This window comes from Hoplias malabaricus, chromosome 1 (assembly GCF_029633855.1).
Source record: "Hoplias malabaricus isolate fHopMal1 chromosome 1, fHopMal1.hap1, whole genome shotgun sequence".
Taxonomy (NCBI): domain Eukaryota; kingdom Metazoa; phylum Chordata; class Actinopteri; order Characiformes; family Erythrinidae; genus Hoplias; species Hoplias malabaricus.
In genome coordinates this window covers 7,019,242-7,038,478 of record NC_089800.1, presented here as the reverse complement: position 1 = coordinate 7,038,478, position 19,237 = coordinate 7,019,242, and the positions used below count along the sequence as shown (strand labels likewise).

The 19,237-nt window shown below is 39.5% G+C and overlaps 1 protein-coding gene across 3 annotated transcripts in view; it reads right to left on the bottom strand.

Moving 5' to 3' along the window:
• arhgap33 (Rho GTPase activating protein 33) overlaps positions 1–19,237 on the bottom strand; it is a 59,015-nt gene that overhangs the window by 18,484 nt on the left and 21,294 nt on the right. For 2 of the 3 annotated variants that reach the window (XM_066645177.1, XM_066645185.1), the window contains exons 2-9: positions 12,231–12,322; positions 8,787–8,871; positions 4,473–4,559; positions 3,835–3,972; positions 3,367–3,459; positions 2,880–3,002; positions 723–800; positions 115–196 (exon numbers count right to left, since the gene is read on the bottom strand). In XM_066645177.1, coding sequence (XP_066501274.1) covers positions 115–196; positions 723–800; positions 2,880–3,002; positions 3,367–3,459; positions 3,835–3,972; positions 4,473–4,559; positions 8,787–8,871; positions 12,231–12,322 — 778 coding nt within the window. Of the gene's footprint in view, positions 1–114; positions 197–722; positions 801–2,879; positions 3,003–3,366; positions 3,460–3,834; positions 3,973–4,472; positions 4,560–8,786; positions 8,872–12,230; positions 12,323–14,836; positions 14,875–19,237 lie in introns of all 3 variants that reach the window. The other variant, XM_066645170.1, reaches the window with a different exon arrangement.

The window sequence follows — 19,237 nt, the reverse complement described above, 5'->3', positions numbered from 1 at the left end:
GACACCCTGTTGCTTTATTTTTTAAGATGAACACATGTGTGAATACGCATAAGAAAGGCACACTAAAACATGAGAGGAGTAAGAGAAAATACATGGAAATATGGAATTAAGTACCAATCTTGGCTGCTGGAGCGCTAACAGACTGAGGCAACTTCTCATTGATCAGCTCCACACACTCACTGGGGAAGAAGCCAACCTGTGGAGAATAAAGAAAGACAGCCTGAGTGTAAGTCTGATCTCACACAAAGAACTTAAAAGACTGCACTCTGAACACTGAAGAAGGTGCTTACCTGCGGACACTTGCAGGATATGTGGCCAACAGTAGGACTAGTGTAATCAAGGTATGTTACACCTCATATAATAATAATATAATAATAAGAGATATTTTACTTTTTACCCAACTGTCAATATCTTTTGAGCAGCAAAATGCTTAAATAGCCAGTCAGTGAACCCCTATGTCATTTAAGCCCCTCCCACACAATGGTTCTGTTGGCCTAAGTACGCATCGTTAACCATGCTGAGAAAACCAGGCTCAGCAGTTTGTAAGCGTTCTGTGCCAAACCGTGTCCATGTTGAAAAGCCACCGGAACCGTTACTTTTACGTGCTCAGAACCTTTCGGCCCTTCAGTGAATACCCTTCGTTTGTGAAGATTTTGGATGAACTAGGATCTAGAAAACTTTGAAATAATTTGCCATAATAATTTGAATGATTTTGCTGGTACCTGGAAGCCATGCTTTCCTCTCCACCATGTGGTCTCTTCTTTGGGGGGCATATCAATTACAGACAAAATGTCGCCAACCTTTGGGAAACGAGAACAAGTTGCTTACGTTAATGGTGACGGTTTGAACTAGTATCCACTGGGAAAATCTCAATACAAAGATAATACAACAAGACATAATAAACAAGAATGACATCCTTAATTTGAGTGTTTCTCTCTTATATCTGATGCTTTAAAGCAGGTGACGCAATGTCACTACAGCTCTGGGGGCTGTAGACACAACACGACACAAATTAAACAAAATGCAGCCACAACAGATATAAACTGAGCCAAAACACACTGCTCTACAAGCCAGGTCTTGCCCACTACAAGTTTGATTTTTGTCATAAGCAACTTCTGACCCAGATATGAGAAATAGGAAGTGAGAAAAAGAGCAGTGCATGCTTCTCACCAGAGAGCAGTGGCATGAAGAGAGAGACCAAAAGTGAAAGACATGCTAAGTGACCGACACAATGAGAGACAGATGAAAATTTGATGAAATTCAAGTCTTTTAAATATGAATGACAAAGAACGGCAGAAAGAATAGATTAATTTAAACACAGAGAGTGAGAAAACAAGACTGACAAGTGTGAGTAAGGGAGTCTCATTTAAATTCATTAAAAAAAAAGAAACATTTATAGCAATAACAGTGCACTTTGCTGCAAAGCATCTGAGAATTTTCTGTCGTTTAACAAGTTGTCTTCATAGTACAGAACATCTTAACTAGTTCTGTGTGGCCCAAATCAAAAGAAAATACTCTGTCATACTGTAAAATGTCATTTGTTCACAGAATAAGGAAGCACAAGGTTTAATCTGCAGTTTTCGGAGGAAATAACCCAGAGGGGACTCTTTCAGTGATGCTGGGCAAAAAATATAATAAAATTTACAACAGGACTAAAATCAGAGTAACACAATTACTTAATCTAATGCCTGGAGATAGGGACAGACAGAGAAAGTGTGTGTGTGTGTGAGAGAGAGAGAGAGCTCTAAATGTGCCAGGTCACCCTGTTCTGTGGCCCAGAAAGAACCAGCCTATATTGAGCAGGGACTAGGATGGGGGGGTGGGGACAGGAATAGACCTTACGGAGGAGGAAGAGGATGGTGATGAGGAGGAGGAGAGGGTGACAGCACAGCAGATGCAGGCAAGTGTAGAATCAGGGCAGGACAAAGCGTCGGACAACACTCAACACCGCTTAATAACTACAACAATGACCTCATGTGGTTCAAAGACATGCCATTAGCTACAGATAGCAGACTGATCAATTTAACTGTGTACTGCAGAAGCTAAGTGACTTTGTGGGTTGCACTGAAGAAGCTTGATCGACTTTGGATGAACTCTAATGGATTAGAAATGGGCATGGTTATTTATGGATTTAGATATCAGAACTCAGAAGTAATGTTTGTTTAATTAAATTTGTATTTGAAGAAGTGCTGTTTAGAATTTAAAGATTTTCTCCAGTGAAAGCTTTAAACCATAATAAAAAAAAAACATCCTTGTAGAGCTATCCTCGTTTAATTTGTTTAGGGAGGACGTCTTTATACACTTATATTACTTTGCATGATGCTAGACAATTAGGCTGTCTACTCGTTAACGGAATTGGTCATTTGATGTTCTCCTTCAAGCACGTTGAGCCACAGTGAAATGTTGTAAGCAGCAGTTCAAAAAGAATTCATGGCTGGTTTCACATGTCTCTGATGCCTCTTTCACACATGCACGGTAATTCAGAAATGTTGCGGAGTGAACGTGACCAAATTCGTCCCGGACATTACCCGGACTTTATCCTCCTTGAGCCCTAGTAAATGTTCCGGATAAATTCCGGAGTCAGCGCGTTTGTGAACGGCACGGGAGACGTTCTGGAGTTGCTCCTGCATGCGCTGTACCAGCGATGTGCGCCACGCCTAAAGCACGTGTTTCATCTCCTGCACCCGAGGCAGAAAATCTGTGGTGCATGTGTGAAAGGGACATGACAAAGTGTGCTTACAGCAAGTTGCTTTTAAAAGGGACTTGAACAAATGGATATATTTGGTAATGAACAAAATCAGGGGGTAAAATAGAGTATAGTAAATCTTTCTAATATGTCCACAGCCTTTAATGAACAGGTTTTCCATATGTGTAAGTACCTCAATGGAGATCTCATCACTGGCTTGGGCAGTGTAGCGCTTGATGACATGAGCTGCAGCAATCGCTGGGACATTTAAAGAAGCCTCTTCCTTCAGCAGAAATCTGTTGCCATGATTGTCAATCTGAAAGAAACCATGATTGACAGGTCAAACAGGATAAAGGCTAACCAGTGTTACGCTCATTAAGAGGTTCCTGGAATTCAGATTACTGGAGTAAATTCTATCACAAATATTTTGGTAATTAAGATCATATAACATCATCTGATCAATGTTCTTCAAAATAGTAGTTTCCAAAATAAACAAATAACCAACTTTTATTTTGTACTGACAAAAAGAACATTGGAATGCAACGTGTTCTTAAAAAAATTAGAATTTAAAGGAAGGAAGGAAGTGGTCTTTTAACCACTTCTGTCAAGCATTTCAGGCTTTTTCACTATTTATCGTCCACACAAACACACTGTATAGAATGCCCATGTTATTTCCTCACCTCCATCCAGGTGAGCACAGGCCCACAATTCAGTTTGCTGTCCACAATCATGGAGAGGCGATTCATGTACTCAGAGAGCATGGGGGTAAAGATCTGAGCAATTTACAGAGACAGAAAGAGAGAGAATTAGATCAAGCTTGTGTGTGTATGCGCATGTGTGTGTGTGTGTGTCTGTCTGTTTAAAAGTAGGCTACTTCATACTTCACATAAGTGACAATTATTATTAGCTTTAAATTATACAGTATTACAGCTTGAAGCTAAAACATACCTTCATTTAATGCTCATATTTGGACAGAAAGACACTGTTTCATACAAAATATCAACAGGCGTTCAGCCTATATATCCAGGCTATAATAAAATATAATATGGCCTATATACACGTTAACTGACCTCCATACTGCATGGCTAAGACTGAGCCACACGAGTGGCGTTAAGCAGGGGGGCAGAAAGAGGCTCATTCCCACTCACCTCCACTCTGTCAGAGATCTCGCTGAGAGCGGGAAGGGGCAGAAGCTGAGAGTAACGACGGTCATAGATGCACTGGTGCAGATGAGCATCCAATGTCCGAAACTCTTCATACGAACGCCGCACCATCCATGTCTTACCCTACATATGAGAGAGAGAGAGAGAGTGAGAGAGAGAGAGAGAGAGAGAGAGAGAGACACAGAAGGGAGTGGGAGAGCAAAAGAGAAAGAGAAAGAGAGAGAAGGGAGTGGGACAGAGAGAGAGAGATGGGGAAATGGAGGCAAAGCAGAACAAAAAGGGGAGGGAGGAAAAAAGCCAGCCAAAAAAAAAAAATAAAGATTAGTTTAAAATATGAACTATATAAAAATCATACAGAAAGCACGAAAGTGACATAGACATGACATATTTAACAAATGTGAACTCAATAACAGTTTGGTGATATTAAAATAAATTTTAAAAAATAATTATATATATATATATAAATATATATATAAATTCTCAACTCTGGATTTCTTACTAGGAATGTCATCTTCACAGTGGCTCATTTCACCTTGAAATACACTGTGTAAAAGTGTGCAACGTCACAGAGAGGCAGAGCTGTGATATTAATAAATAATCTTCAACTGAAGGTGTCCCCTCACCTGGCAGGAGACCTGCACCAGGAAGACCAGGTCTTTGGCACTGGCTGAGCTCCAGCTAGCATCACTCTGCTCGCTAGCAAACTGAAGCTGTAGACACACACACACACAACATATAACTCCAGTATGATCAGGTCAATATCACTATTGACATGAATTCATCCTAGGTGTCAAAATAGGATGATAACATAATAGGAGATACCACAGGAAACCAAGAAAACAGTCAAATAAATGTATACTAATAATAATATCTGTATCATGTAAGTTGACCTGAATGTAAACTGAATGGAAGTAAAAAACAGGGAGTTTCTTATTAAATGGACATTCAAATCAGCTTAATCAGTTTTTCTGTGTAGCACAGATGTAATTATGTAATTAGCTTGTCACACACTAACTCACTCCAGTTTAGCAGGCTCAACATTCTCCACAAGGGGGTGCCATTAACAGTTAAATTGCTCTGGCCCTTCAAAAGAGTATTTTATTTATCTATTTATTAATTCATTTATTTTAAATCAGTGACACTGGAAAAAAATTCTTTCACTCAGTTAGGATATTGTAATTCACGGAATCATTTGTAAAAATCCTTATTCATAGTTTGTACATTCACATTACAACACATTGCAGGTAAAATCTTAATGTAAATCAAAAGTCTGTTAGAGGAAATTGGGAAGAACCCGATAAACAAGACTACGTGCGCTGAAATCTTTCACATCCCTTTGAATCTCAGTAGGTTCCGCTCTCTAATTATCCAGCCCTCCAAATCACCCATATGAGGCTTTTTTTATGTGGGTTTTATTAATAGGAATTACAATCAAATAACAGTGTTTTTATTTTTGCACGTGGCTATTGATTTTAAGAATGCGAAGTATGATGACTTTACACTTCTCAAGTCTTAAAGGGATTTCCAGACCCAAAACAGCTCAATGGAGACCTCCTCCTTGAGCACAAAGCTGGCAAAATGATTCAGATTCTAAATGTCTCTTGACGGTTTTTGATTGTATAACGCAGCTTGTGATGTTGGAGGTTCATTTTAGAATTCAGTGCCTGATGATTTTGCATCATATTGGTCTCTGGGAGGTTCCCAATTAAAAAATTTGCTCAACAAAACCACCTCCTTTTCCATAAAGCTGCCAAAAATATTCAGATGCTAAACTTGTAAACAACTGTTGTTGGTTGAAGTCTCTCTGAAATTCCCAAAGAGTGAAGTCAGAGAACTGGAATCTACAATTCCGATATTCAGCTGGCATGGGGCAAGCCACACAGAGGCACAAAAGCCCACCGTCAAGGGTGGTTAAAATAGGAGGGGGTGGGAGCTGCTGAGAGGGGCACGGAGACTGAGAGGATTAAAGAGAGGCATTTTAATCTGAAGTGCAACAGACAGTGGCATGAACTCAAGCGATCCTGCAGACAAGCACATGCATGGGTGGGTAGTGTGTGGGGGGGGGGTGGCAGGGTTGTACACCTCACATCTATGGCCCAATTAGGATTCTTAAGGAAACGACTCAATAAGTCAAGGCAAATTTCAGTGTTTTGACACCATAAGTAATTCCTAAATATGATCACGGGGTGTGGAGCAGTGTAACACTTCTCTGGAGAAATAGGGCTCCATTCAATATATAGAGCAGAGCCGTCCTAGAAGAGTGGAACTATGACTACTGCAAAGCGGAAGAAAGTACTGGTTAATGTCCTTCAGTAAAGAAGAAATGGAGAAGCAAGTGTTCACAGTGGCCATATGGAGAATTTATTTGACAATTAAATGTTAAACGTGACAGGCCTGATTATCATTGGAATTGACTGTAATCCACTATACTGTTCAAAGATGAATGCAGTTAAATCAGCTCCTTCACATAAAGTGGAGAGAATAAAGGAGGAGTGGAAGGAGGGCAGAGGAAGCGAGGAATAAGAGGAGAACACAGTTTGGAGAGCCTTTGGCATACTGTTTATTCAGCTTTCTGCTTCACAGAGCACTGACACTAAAGATGGAGGGATCTTTAATAGCTCTCCTTTGGCTAGGGACTTAAAACACTAATGAGAAGGACTCCCAGTGCATCATGGGAGCACTGAAGTAGGGCCTGCTTCAGGTGGTCCTGTCACACGCATCCAAGCCACAAGAAGCAAACACAGCCATAATTAGCAGCAAAAGAAAACAAAAACTACAAAGGGATCTTTATATAGACACTTGCTGAAAACTATAATCAGAGTAGAGTGAATTCAAAACGGAAATCATCATCAAAACCCATTCAGCTGATGTGTGTTGATGTTCTAGAGCAGATTTGTTGAGGGATGTATAAATTAGGTTTGGCCAGTACAGCAAAAATATATGTGTATCTACTGTATCTATTTTCTAGCCAACAGTCATTACAATGAAACTGATGTAAAACAGACTAGAGGCTTGTTTAGAGCAATGAATATAATACGCTAATTACTTTGAGGTATGACTGACATCACAGCTTTTGTCATTTGTAAAATTGTACATAACAAGGTCCGTGATGGTTGTCTTAACATTTATCAATTAAAAACTGTAATTGTCTGCTTTAATAACAATACAACTCACTAAATTATCATTAAATGCAAGGGTTGAGGGGTTTGTGTGTGTGTGTGTGTGTGTGTGTGTGAGCGAGACAGAGAGCGAGAGTTTGAAAGAACATCAATATACATCTGACAATACAAGAGTGCATTACAGCTCTGAGCAAGAAAATCCATTCAAGCCGAAGAGAAAATGAAACGCTGCACTTCCTCCTCGGTGCACATGGGGAAAAATTGTTTGTGTGTGTGTATACGAGAAAGATCGTTTTTGTACATGTTTAGGACAACGTCCCAACTCAGTTCTCTGGAGTGATGGGGCACTCTTCATGAGGAGCCTGAAGAGTGGTGTCAGTTAGAGATATCAAGGCTACTTACAAATAGCCTTGATATCTGAGGAAATGTTGGATGAGGTGTCCACACACATTTGGCCATCTTGTGGGTATATATGGGCACATATTATACAATCATAACCAGAAGTTAACCTGGCCCTAAATGTTCAGAATGTGTATCAAGGGCTGGGGGGGGGGGCATGCTCAGTCTCAGCCCTGGAGATGTTGGTGCTCTACACTGCCATCGTATTGTCTTTCACCAACCGCCTACATGTCAACAACCTAATTCTGATATATCCTGACACACACCCACACACACCCACAACTGTATCTCTGAAGACCAATGTTGACCTAAATGTTAGTTTAAAGAACTGCTCTTGGCTGAGCTCATATAGAAATAAGCAAAATAAAAGTATTCTATTTTGTACATTAATTAAATTACATATTAATGGATAATAGTTTGATTTCACATAATGGATATATAATTAGAAAACAAAACAACGTAAGCTTAAATACGTTAAAATGTTAACGTATCTTGTCCTATACTCACCTTGACTCTAGCCTAATCAGAAATCTACTCTTAAATTGTAATAAAAACTTTAAACAACAAGAAAAGAAATCCTCTCATAGCTTCCTTTTATTCTACAGAATTTCAGAAAGTCAACCTATTTTTAATATTCATGGTGGACAGATTAACAAATAAGTAATGATATTAATTTTAAAAAAGTATTGGTATTTGGTCCATACAGGGGTACAAATACAAGTACATGCAAACACACACAAGCAAGGGTACCAGAGTCAAAACACACAAGGTTACTGCCATTCATTTAACACTACATATTTTTTGCTTACTCATACAAAACTTTCCCTACTTTCTCTGTCTCTCTCCTTCTCTCCCCCTAATAAACAGATAAATAAATAATGCTAGGACTCTTTCTTTTTTTCAGTAGCACTGGATTTGACTTGGGAATGCAGACCTTTTTTTCCCGGCAGCTGAGACTGAAAGAATATTTTCTCAGTCGATATGTAACTCAGCAGTGTACAGAGCATCCACCTTCACATTCCTAAAGAACTAGTCTACAAATTCATTATGCAAACTTATTAATAACCTATCAATAGCTAAGAGAGGACACCTGGGAGGGTAGTGTTCTCCTCCAAGTGTATATGAGCTGCAGTGGCACTGTGTTAATTGTGTTAGCAGCAGTTCATAACGGTGATGTGACTTGAGGGACGCTCATGCTTCATTCTCCCAGTTTAGTAGCATTGTGTGACTATGGGAGACCAATGGAAATGACTACATTAATAAAGAACCCCAAAAACACTGTAAATACTGAAAATAATGGTCAGTGACCTTTCAGAAATAATATATCAATCACTTCATCATATAAAAAAGGCAGTATATATTAGACAAATGTATTAGTCAGTTTTCTAGACAAAATTAGACAGACTTATCAAAGCTTACCTCAATGGATCCAAAGTCCACATTCTCATAGTGAAAGTGAGCACAGTCAATAAGCTTTGGGAAGTGGCCTTTAACAACAGACAACCTGCAAATCAAAACAATAAACGGTCAGTTTCAAGTGTGAAGTGTAGACCAAAAGCCATGGCATTGCGGAAGGGTTATTGATGATGAAGTGGCATTACCTCAGGAGACAGCCAATGTGTTAATGCCAAGGACTGGGGTCTGCGCCAGACATGAACCCTACTATCAACACGTAACTTTTCATGCTGGAAATGCATGACTACCAATACTGGTATTGGGTATTTGCCCGTTACCGTGTTCATTTAATTGTACTCACAATCGCAAATGAGCCTCCCATACCAACATCCGATACATTGTCCGATACATGTGTGATCTGGAATTAGGGCAACCCAAGCAAAGCGGACTGCAGGGAGAACCCGAGAGCAGTGAGTATGCTGCAGTATGTCTTGACTGTCCTCGGACAAGGTGGGTTTTTCTTCACTCAAAGTGTATTTTCCTACTTTGAAAGGTTTTCCTGTTCGTGAGAGAAGTTTCCATTGCTTAAATTGGTTTTTCCTCAAACAAAATTATTTTCTCCACTTGCAAATTTTGAATTGGATCCGACACCATAGATCAGGCAGCTGTTCTTAAATAAACGCTGTTGATAAATAAACACTCCCAAGTGCGGAACTACCCAGCTGTTACTGTATAACGGAAACTGTCTTTCCAAAGATGGACAACACAAAGGCATATCAAGAACTTGTAGCATATTACTAATTTATATATACACACACACACACACACACACACACACACACACACACACACACACACACACACACACACACACACATTATTGATCCCAGAGGGAAATTCAAATTATTGGTGGTGTAATGCTAAATAAAAGAAGGACAGTTACAGAAATTAACAAAGATTTGAACTAAACAAAAATATTTTAATTAATAACTATTGCACAAAGCTCCTTAAGTAAGTATCGGCGTTGGTAATGCAAGCACAAAAATACATATACTTTAAGGATCCCTAATTCATATCAGGAGTCATGGGACCATAGCACATGAGTGCAGTCCTCTACAGTCCATGTAGCATGTATCAAATCCCATGAAAGCAAAAGAACACTGCACTGACCTGCGAGACATGCATGTGGGGCCTTCTGCATTGAATGTGGCTGTGAATTCTGCCAGGTCACTTCTATACAGATGACGCCAGTCAGGATAATTAAGCACCTATGGGCAGCCACTGCGCTGTCTACTATGGGTGGTAATGCCTTACATGACATATTCCTGGTACACACGTGACAGTGTGGCTCACGAAAGTTGAATGCTTTCACAACTTTAAAAACGGAATGTCCCATCTGCCACGCTTCAGGTTCATTCATGTGGTCTTGCCATGAGCATGCTGGCAACCTCACTCACCAGATAACACCTCATAACTTGAGGTAAACCTGAGGTAATGCCACTTAATAATTATATACTGCTATCCCATGACTTTTGAAAAGTCTGTGCACTGTAGACACTAGTTATGTTAGTTTATTTTGCAGTTTATCAGCATTAATTAAAAAACATGATAATATTTGCAACACTGGTGGCAGAAATATCTTACTTTAAGGTATTTCAATACTGAAGGTTAGTTTTGGGAATACTGTCTTCACTTTAACTGTGATGATTTTGCTGGAACTTACAATACACTAGTATTGCAAGCCACCAATATTAGGCAAAACAGAAATATCAGGCAGAACCTACTATGTGTAATACAGCCCAGAGGTTTGTTTTCAATGGGAAAAAAAATTAACTACTGTAACACAACTGACACAAGCACAACTTAGAAGACTCTAGTTAACCCTTTAGAAACCATGTCAAAGTCCCATGACATGCATCACAGCATTCTTTTTGTACTTACTACTGATTAATAAGCATTGGGACAACTATAGAAAGGATATATGAACTAAACTACTGCTAAACACCCTGTAAGTTATTAAACAAAGTTTGGGGGGGGGGGGGTCACAGACCACAGACCACAGGCCAGAGGTGTGGCACAGACCACACTGTACCACACCCCTGTTTTGCTTCTAAACATAATTTGTTTGAAGTATCTGTCAAACTTGAAATCCTCACATTACAGGTATCATACTGATAATCTATGGAAATACATTCCTGTTTGCATTATAGCTATGTAAATATGTGTTCTGCTGCATGTTGCGGGGAAGATAGTGACATAGCGATAGTTTATTTAACATCCCATAACACAAATAACGTTAACTGTACTGTTATAATTACACAGTTAACAATTTAATCTGTATCATAATAAAAAAAAGAAATGTTTCCAAAGGACATATCAATTTCATGACACGTCTTGAAAGTGGATTTGAATACTGAATGATATTTTACAACATTACCTTGAGGGTTTGATCATTTGCATGCTAAAGCTAGGCCTGGAGACTGTTGCCCTGTTTTTGTGTGACGATGTGTGCCAGACTTGAACAGCTTTATGACAGAGGTATATTTGCATCTCACTATCAGTTTTGCAAAAGGAAGTGAAACTAAAATGCTTCCTATTTTAGACTACAGTGCATTTCATGAAGATCCTGCATGAGCATTACCTTTGTTTCAATGCTTGCAATACCGGGTGCAATACTGGGTTTTAGGATTATTCGCATCCAAGCTTTGAAACTGTAAATTAAACAAATTGAGTCTAATTGTGGTTGCTATTTTGTGTGCATCATTGCATTAAACAACAAACACTGACTGTGCTCCTCATCAAATCAAATCTAAACGTATTTGTATAGCACATTTTACAACCGATGTTGCAAATCAGCTTCAAAGAATCACAACCTTGTGTTTTATTTTTCGACTTATTTGTCTGTATACACACAATGTATAACCCAAATGTTACTTGCTCTGGGACGGTCCTGAACTTTATATAATAATAATAAAAAATGTATGGGGTGAACCTAGGCAAACAAAAGTATGCAGAGCAACAGATTAACTGCAGTTCATGATTGTAGAACATCAGTGAATGTAGAAACAAGAGAGATCATTTAAATATTATGGCTGATTTGAGTATGATAAAAACAGGAATTACATTTAGAATTGCTAGCTTTCAAAATCAAATGCTTACATAATGGTCCTTGGGGAGGTGGTTTCTTGGCTGCATTTTTGTATGTTGCAATTTGCCTACAAGACTAATTGAAGCATATTAAATCAACAATGTGACATGCATAAGGAATGGTCTGCAACATTCTGCCTACAATAAGGGATTCCTGTTAAATTTCACTCAACAAACCACCCACAGAAATGCTCGTTTGGAACCGTGATTGGTCAATATGGTCACAGCACACAGCAAAATCAACTGAGACTGGCTAGAGCCCATCTAAAACAGACAACAAATAACACCAAGACAGACAATTGGGGGCAGACAGTTTCTCACCTCTTGCTCATCTTCCCCTTGCAGTTGGCAGTGGTGCCAACTGAGCGGGTGGCGGGCTCTCCGGAACTGTCCAGATTATCTGTGCTCCGAGCCTGGGGAGAGAAGAAGGCAGTCTTAGAAAAAAAGATCTTCTGGGCTCTGGTTAGCTCGACATTACTGAAATAATATGACACAATCTTCCACAAAACTTCCTCTTTTACCTGCTACAGAAAATGCAGCTGACTACATTTTAAATGTCATGCAACCTCTGCTAAACTTTGAGAGGGAATGGACTACAACTCCCATTTCCACAGCAGTAATGTAACTGGAATTGATCTCCTGGGAAATGTAGGCTATTTTATTTCCTCTCTTTCAAGTGGGCCACTCTAGCACAGATTTGGGTGTACTCTATTGGATCACATTGAGAAAGGTACTAGCACAACGCCAAGCAGATTGTGGAACAGAGTAAGACATACATAAAAGCAGACATCAGCTGGGATTTTGGTCTGGTAATTTTTCAAGAAATGTGTGTTAATAATCAGAACACTGCAAGAAATGTGGGATTCCATATTTTGAGTAGCACTTTTTTTGTGAAGTAATCACTACTGTGATGAAGCTATTAGAGCTTGAGATGTCTGGTTCCTTGCACCATCTGATTATATGTAAAACTAATCAAAAGTATGTACCATTCACAGTGCTATTTTGGTTGAATAACTGATTTGTAAACTTCTCCCAGACAAGAGATTGGGATGCTCAGTCAGTTTATCTACTCCCATAGAGCACCATGAGTACGATGAACACCTGACACTTCCATGCAGCCAACCATCGCAAATCGACGGCGGCGATGTAAGTATGTAAACTTCTCCCATGTTCAGTATTTAGAGTTCGCTTCTTTAGTGTTGAGCTGGAGCGGCAAGACTACTGTAGCAGACAGATTATGGAGGCTTTAACTAGTAATGTGCAAACTGAATCACATGACTGCCTCACCAACATCGAGTTATGCAATCTTAAACAGACTTATTGGGTTTCTGATATTGGAGATGTCTGTTATTTCTAAAATAATACTAAAATAACTTTAGCTATGCTGCATACTTTGATACGACTTTACAAATAACAGTCTGTCATAGTGTGAGAAACCACATAACCAATCTATGTGAGGTGAATTAATAACTCGATGTGGTTTGAGGCAAGTAAGCAGCGACTTAGGCTACAGTGTGCACGTCGGCTAGCGTGTCTATGATCCCTCTTTAAATAAAACATCAAACCTCAGTATGACACATTAAGGAGACCTCTGATATGGTTGCTATATTTCCTATGACGTACTGGGTCACCAGATGCCATACATGGGGAAAACAAGAAGGAGATTCAGAGCATAGTTGTCATAGGACGTGGAAAACAGGTCCCAGTTTCCTATAAATGTAACACTGGCAGATCTAGGGAACGTTGGAAATGTAGGACCATAGCTAATTGGTGGTGTAGATGCTTTAATTCATATTTAGATGCGAAGAATGCTGATGGAACTGGTTTGATAGTCACTAATCACTTTCTCATTCACATTTAACAAAATTCTCCACAATGGGTGCTAATCAGTGCTTCGCATCTATGTACGGTTAGCTACAACTGACATTAAACTAGAGCTGGACGATACGGCCAAAATTTATATCACAATATATTTCTTCATTTTGGTCGATATGATATAATTCTGATATCGATTTGAACAATAAAAAAAGCCACTGAAAAACTACCCACAACAAACAAGGAACATGACATCATCAAACAACTACCTCTTGGCTTTGTCAATATTAATTTTTTAAACTAACTTTAAAATTGAGCGATGAACTGACAGCAGTGCCCTGAAATGAACCTCAATCAGTGACAGATGTTGTAAATAATGTATATCGAAACATTGTACATGTATTTAAAAATCATATCATTGTTATTGAAACATTTTATATTGTTATATATCCTGAATTATTGTCCAACCTTACACATCTTTGATGTACATCACATGAGGTGCATAAAGATAAATCTGACTATATTTGTTAACTATTGCTTTGAGCTAGCCCCAATTTAGTGAGCTGTGCTAATGTAAGCATCTAGCATTACTGTACATCTTGCAATTCAAGCAAAGGATGATTGCTCAGTTTGAAAACAGCACAGGCATAATACAGAGACAGGGTTAGAACATGGCTTGCTGGGCCTTGCACAGCCCACACAGATGAGCATTCATCTATTTTTGACAAAGGAAATGCATCAGCGTGGAGCATGGCTTCAATAACATTTATTCTGTTAACACTGGTGTCAGCCAATAGTCTGCAATGCTAGGTTTCACCCACATGACAGACAATTTCAGAGAAAACATTTTCCATCATGTTTATGGACATACTGGGCAAGTTATTCCTGGTTTCCCCTCAGGGTACAAGTAGCTCCTTGAATTGATCCTACTTGATTTGCCCACAAAGCTCTCCAATCACATGGAGCTTCCACCCAAAAGCCATGCCTTTAGGTTTCTTAAGGTCACATATCATCAACAGAGTAAAATTAAAAGGCCGGTTTGTTAAAAGCTGATTGGTTAAGCTCTGCCAAAGACAAAGGCAAGAAGTGGAAGTAAAACCTAGGGCACTTACCGGCAAGGCCAACTGCATCGCACTGGGAAAGGAGAAACCTTGAGAGATGGTCAACAGTAAACATATGTCTTATATTTAGGGAAACTGCGACACTTAGCACAGCAAGCGAGACACCAGTCCTTCTGTTTTGTGTACACAAATCCTAAAAAGCAGACGTCAACATTTTTCCTAGCAGGTTCCAGTCCTTTCAGCCTGTGCCTTAGAATAAACTGCAAATCAGCATACTTTCGGAATCTCAACATATCGAAAGGAAGAGGGATCATAGCTGTTGATGCATGTAGCTCAAAAAACCGGCTTACTTGCTTTCTAGCACAAGCTAAAGCCCTTGGCTTTGTAATTCCTCAGCAGTTCAACTGCCTTCTGTCCGGATTTGCATTCTGTTCTTCCCTCTATGAAGGAAGTAGAGCGAAGCTATGGGAAAACATCCTCATTTCTTTCTTCCAGTGCTCCTCTCTTAAGCACAGTGTTCCAGAACATGCTCAGACACTTGTCAGACAGATAACTTCATTACAGTCAATGGCTACTATCTTCAGCCTATGAAAGAGCAGCACTTCCCTCAGCCTATATATTTCTCCCTTGAAATTACATTCCCCAGTCTAACAGTCTAAGGAAGGAATGCTCTACCGTTGTTTAAACTTATCTGATGAATTTATGGCGTACTATAGATTTGCACACACACAAATATATAAGTAAACATTTTCAGTGAGTAAATGCAATATACTGAAGTTGTAGATATAGTAGTATATGACTAATTCTGGCCACACATTCTTCCTTTTGGCCACAAAACTCATTGGCTTAGAGTGATCGGTACAGTTTTATATTTGTCTACCTCTGATGGCACTATGCTCCAGAAATACTACACTTACACTGCCAATTGTGGTCTGATGGGCTGGAAAAATGCTAATTGATGTCATATGGTGATTCAAAACTTGAGTTACCAACACACACACAGACACACACAAACATGCACAAAGCAAGGGTTATTCAGGGTCATTTCTTCTCAAAAGGGGACATACACAAGATCAGGAAAAAATATTAATCAAAGCATATACAAAGTACTGTGCAAAACACATAAACCACTTTTACATTTATTTAATTTCCTAACAAAATAGATATTAAATGTGCTGCATACAAGTTAAATCTAGTACATTTGTTTAAAAAAAATTCAGTTTCCTAATGTTTCATTAACTCTCTGTTCTGTTTTCATGCTGGAAAAACATCTGACACTGGTGTTCAACAGGAAGCAAGTGACTTAGACTCAACTACACAAAACTGAGCTTCTGGAGGAGCGCTGAAGGGAGGGGTGCTTAAGCCCCACTGGCGAATTTTAAAGTCACTAGAATCCAGAATCAAATACAGTGCTGTTAGGTGCAGGTTATTTAAAATGAAATGCATAATTATTTGTCATTTTACAATGTACAGTGAAATGTGTCATCTATATTTAACCCATCTGTGGCAGTGAACACACACAGACACACACTAGTGCACAAGGGGTGGTTAACACACCCAGAGCGGCGGGCAGCCACCCCCCGGCGCCTGGGGAGCAGTTGTGGGTTCGGTGCCTTGCTCAATGGCCCCTCAGCCATGGATTGAGGGAGGAGGACAGTGCTGTTCCTTCACTCCCACCGTCCCCAATTTTCCTACCGCTCGTGGGCCCACAAACACAATTTATTATTCAGGGTTTGAGGAAAAAAAAAAGGTTTTGTTATATATTTGATAAATATTTAAGAGAAAAACTCAAGAGGCATACCTCAGCTTTCTTAGTGCATCATAAAAACTGCTAAATTTGTGTCAGATCTGTTACTGAGAGAAGGAAATACAATAAAAGTTTTATGGACTGATGAATTAATTTGAAAATGGGTTTACTTTACTCAAAAGAGGCAAAAAAAAAATTAACTAATCTCCAAGACTGATTTGGAAATATCCCTGCAATTTCTCTGAAAAACTCAAAAGCCTGTTTCAGTTATTGGTGCTAATTTAGCGCCTGATGTCCTTAATTATCTAACAAACCCTGTTAATGTGGCAACACTTGATATCCTTTGAGAGCAGGTAGTTCAGAGGAATGCCAAAGGGATGACAATTTTAGCATTAATTTCTAGATTACTAAAGCTTTCCAATGACATTAATTTATTCCAGGCTCAAACAACCATGTCTCTCATGGGCAGGAAGATCCTAAATGCTAGGCTAACCTTTCTTGAGGAGCATTCTGTCTGGACAGATAAGAACTGATGAGAAGTGATGAGAATAAACTTAATTTATTTGGGTCAGGGACCTCTTATGTTCAATACTGGACTAGGGAAAGGCTGAATAAAAAGTGTTTAAGAATTGTTAGTTAAGTTTAGAGTAGGAAAAAATCATGATTTAGGGGAGTTTTCAGCAAGAGTTGGGACTATGATAAAGCTACATGGCAAGGTGAATGCTAATGTTTATAAGAACCTCCTCTGGCAACATACATTTCCTTCCCTGCGTACATCTCCCATCTAGCCAGCAATTTCTATGCAGGGCAGTGCCCCTCATCACACTGCAAAACACGTATGAAAGCACTACCTTGAATCTATCAACACTGAAACAACAAAACAGCCAGCCCAGTGCCATTTTGCCAAATACTGCCCCTAGATTATTTAACAGCTAGAATTTTCCCACATCTGTTGGAACGATTTTAACCTCCAAATTGTTCAAAGAGAGTTCCCATAGCCCAGGCACCTCAACAGTAGTTACAATAAACCCAGGTACTGAGCAACATTAGCCCAAACACACAGGTCTGAGTGGAGATACAAACATGCACCTAGCTGACAATGATGGAGCAAATTTACTGCAAACAATCCCTCATGGCTGAATGAACTTAGCACCTGCTCACTGCCATGGATACAACAGCCTGCTGGGATTAACCTGAGTTAAAAGAACAGATCCCTCAACACTGTGAATGCTGCTAGTGAAACCTAGCTAAAGATTATGCCATGGTAATGGTAGGGTATCAGCTACCATTTATTTCAGCCACATTAGCTTGCATGTTCCAGCTATTCAGACCTTGTAAAACACACTTAAAATGGACACTCTAGGCAAAACTAACAATTTAGTGATTGTTAAAGCTGTTTCAAATATCTCACTTTGCATGTTAAAGTGGTGCCACACTAATTTGTATTGGTATGTCTTTTTGATAGCAGAATGCTAACTAGGGTTGTTAGCCACACTGATCTCATAGTCCCCTGCAAAACTAAAAAGGAAACTATTTAAACAGCCAAAAGTTCTCATTGCGGACGTCTGAGGTGAAGTTTATTTTGCCAAACTAGCATGTTAGCTTGTCCACAAAGCTGCCGAGCAGCCTGTTAAGCCGCAGTGTCAGCAAGGATTGAGCTGAGAAGAGATAAGTCACAGCCGCGATGCTGCACCGTCTGGCAGCATGTCCAGTAACCTCACACCCATCCTCTGTGACTAGCTCGAGTTTCTGTGCTAGGCATCATGGGACAGACGTGCCTTCACCTGGCAGCTGCTTCAGAGATGACTCCATGAAGCAAAACAGTCACAATACAAAATTCAGACGATCTGTATTTTAGACCAGAGTCCTAGAATTAGGCCATATCCTGGGCTAACCCTTCTGAACCAATATCTTTGCTCTCTGTCAGATTACGGTCATAATAATGTCAATATACAAAAATACTTTCACAAGGCAATTATTAGTCCTCTGTTTAAGACATAAAATGCTAATTTGGCACTACGCAACATGAGACTGGCTACTACAGTAGTACTGATATTACAGAAGGTCTATTGGTTTGAGATTGATTAGCCAGTTCTAGCTAATTCACCTGACTGGATAACTTCATAATAATACGAATAATATGATCTATGGATGATATGATCTATAATATGATGAATAATATGATCTATTGTTTAGTAATTATTCAGCCAAACATCAGACAATACTAGCATATTAGCACCATGAAATTGAACCCTGTCCAAACCTTCGTAGCCAATACACTATACTACATGACAAGTCCAGCTGAGTACACAAAATTTTAGTACCTTTCGCATCCCCATTTTCCAAAACATCGTCTGTCCTTTGTGAAGTTTTCTGTGGGTCAGAAGTAGAGTGTCCAAGACCTGTCCACTGCTAGCCACCTGCTGATGCTTTCCCCCATTTCTGCCAGAGTTCACCTTACCGGACCATTACACACGTCATAGCACTGACTTTTCTGGGACCTTTGTGCAAGGACCCTCTCTTTTTCAGTATAATCTCTTTCTCTTTCCCCTTTTTCTCTCTGCACCCTCTCTCAAGTGCTGGCTGAGGCACCTGTTGAATATTTCATGTGGTGAAGGGTGATCTGGACTCTGGGTCAATGCCACCACACGGGCTCCTCAGCTGTTCTGGGCAGAACGAGGTGGAGTCGCTCATATGACACTGAT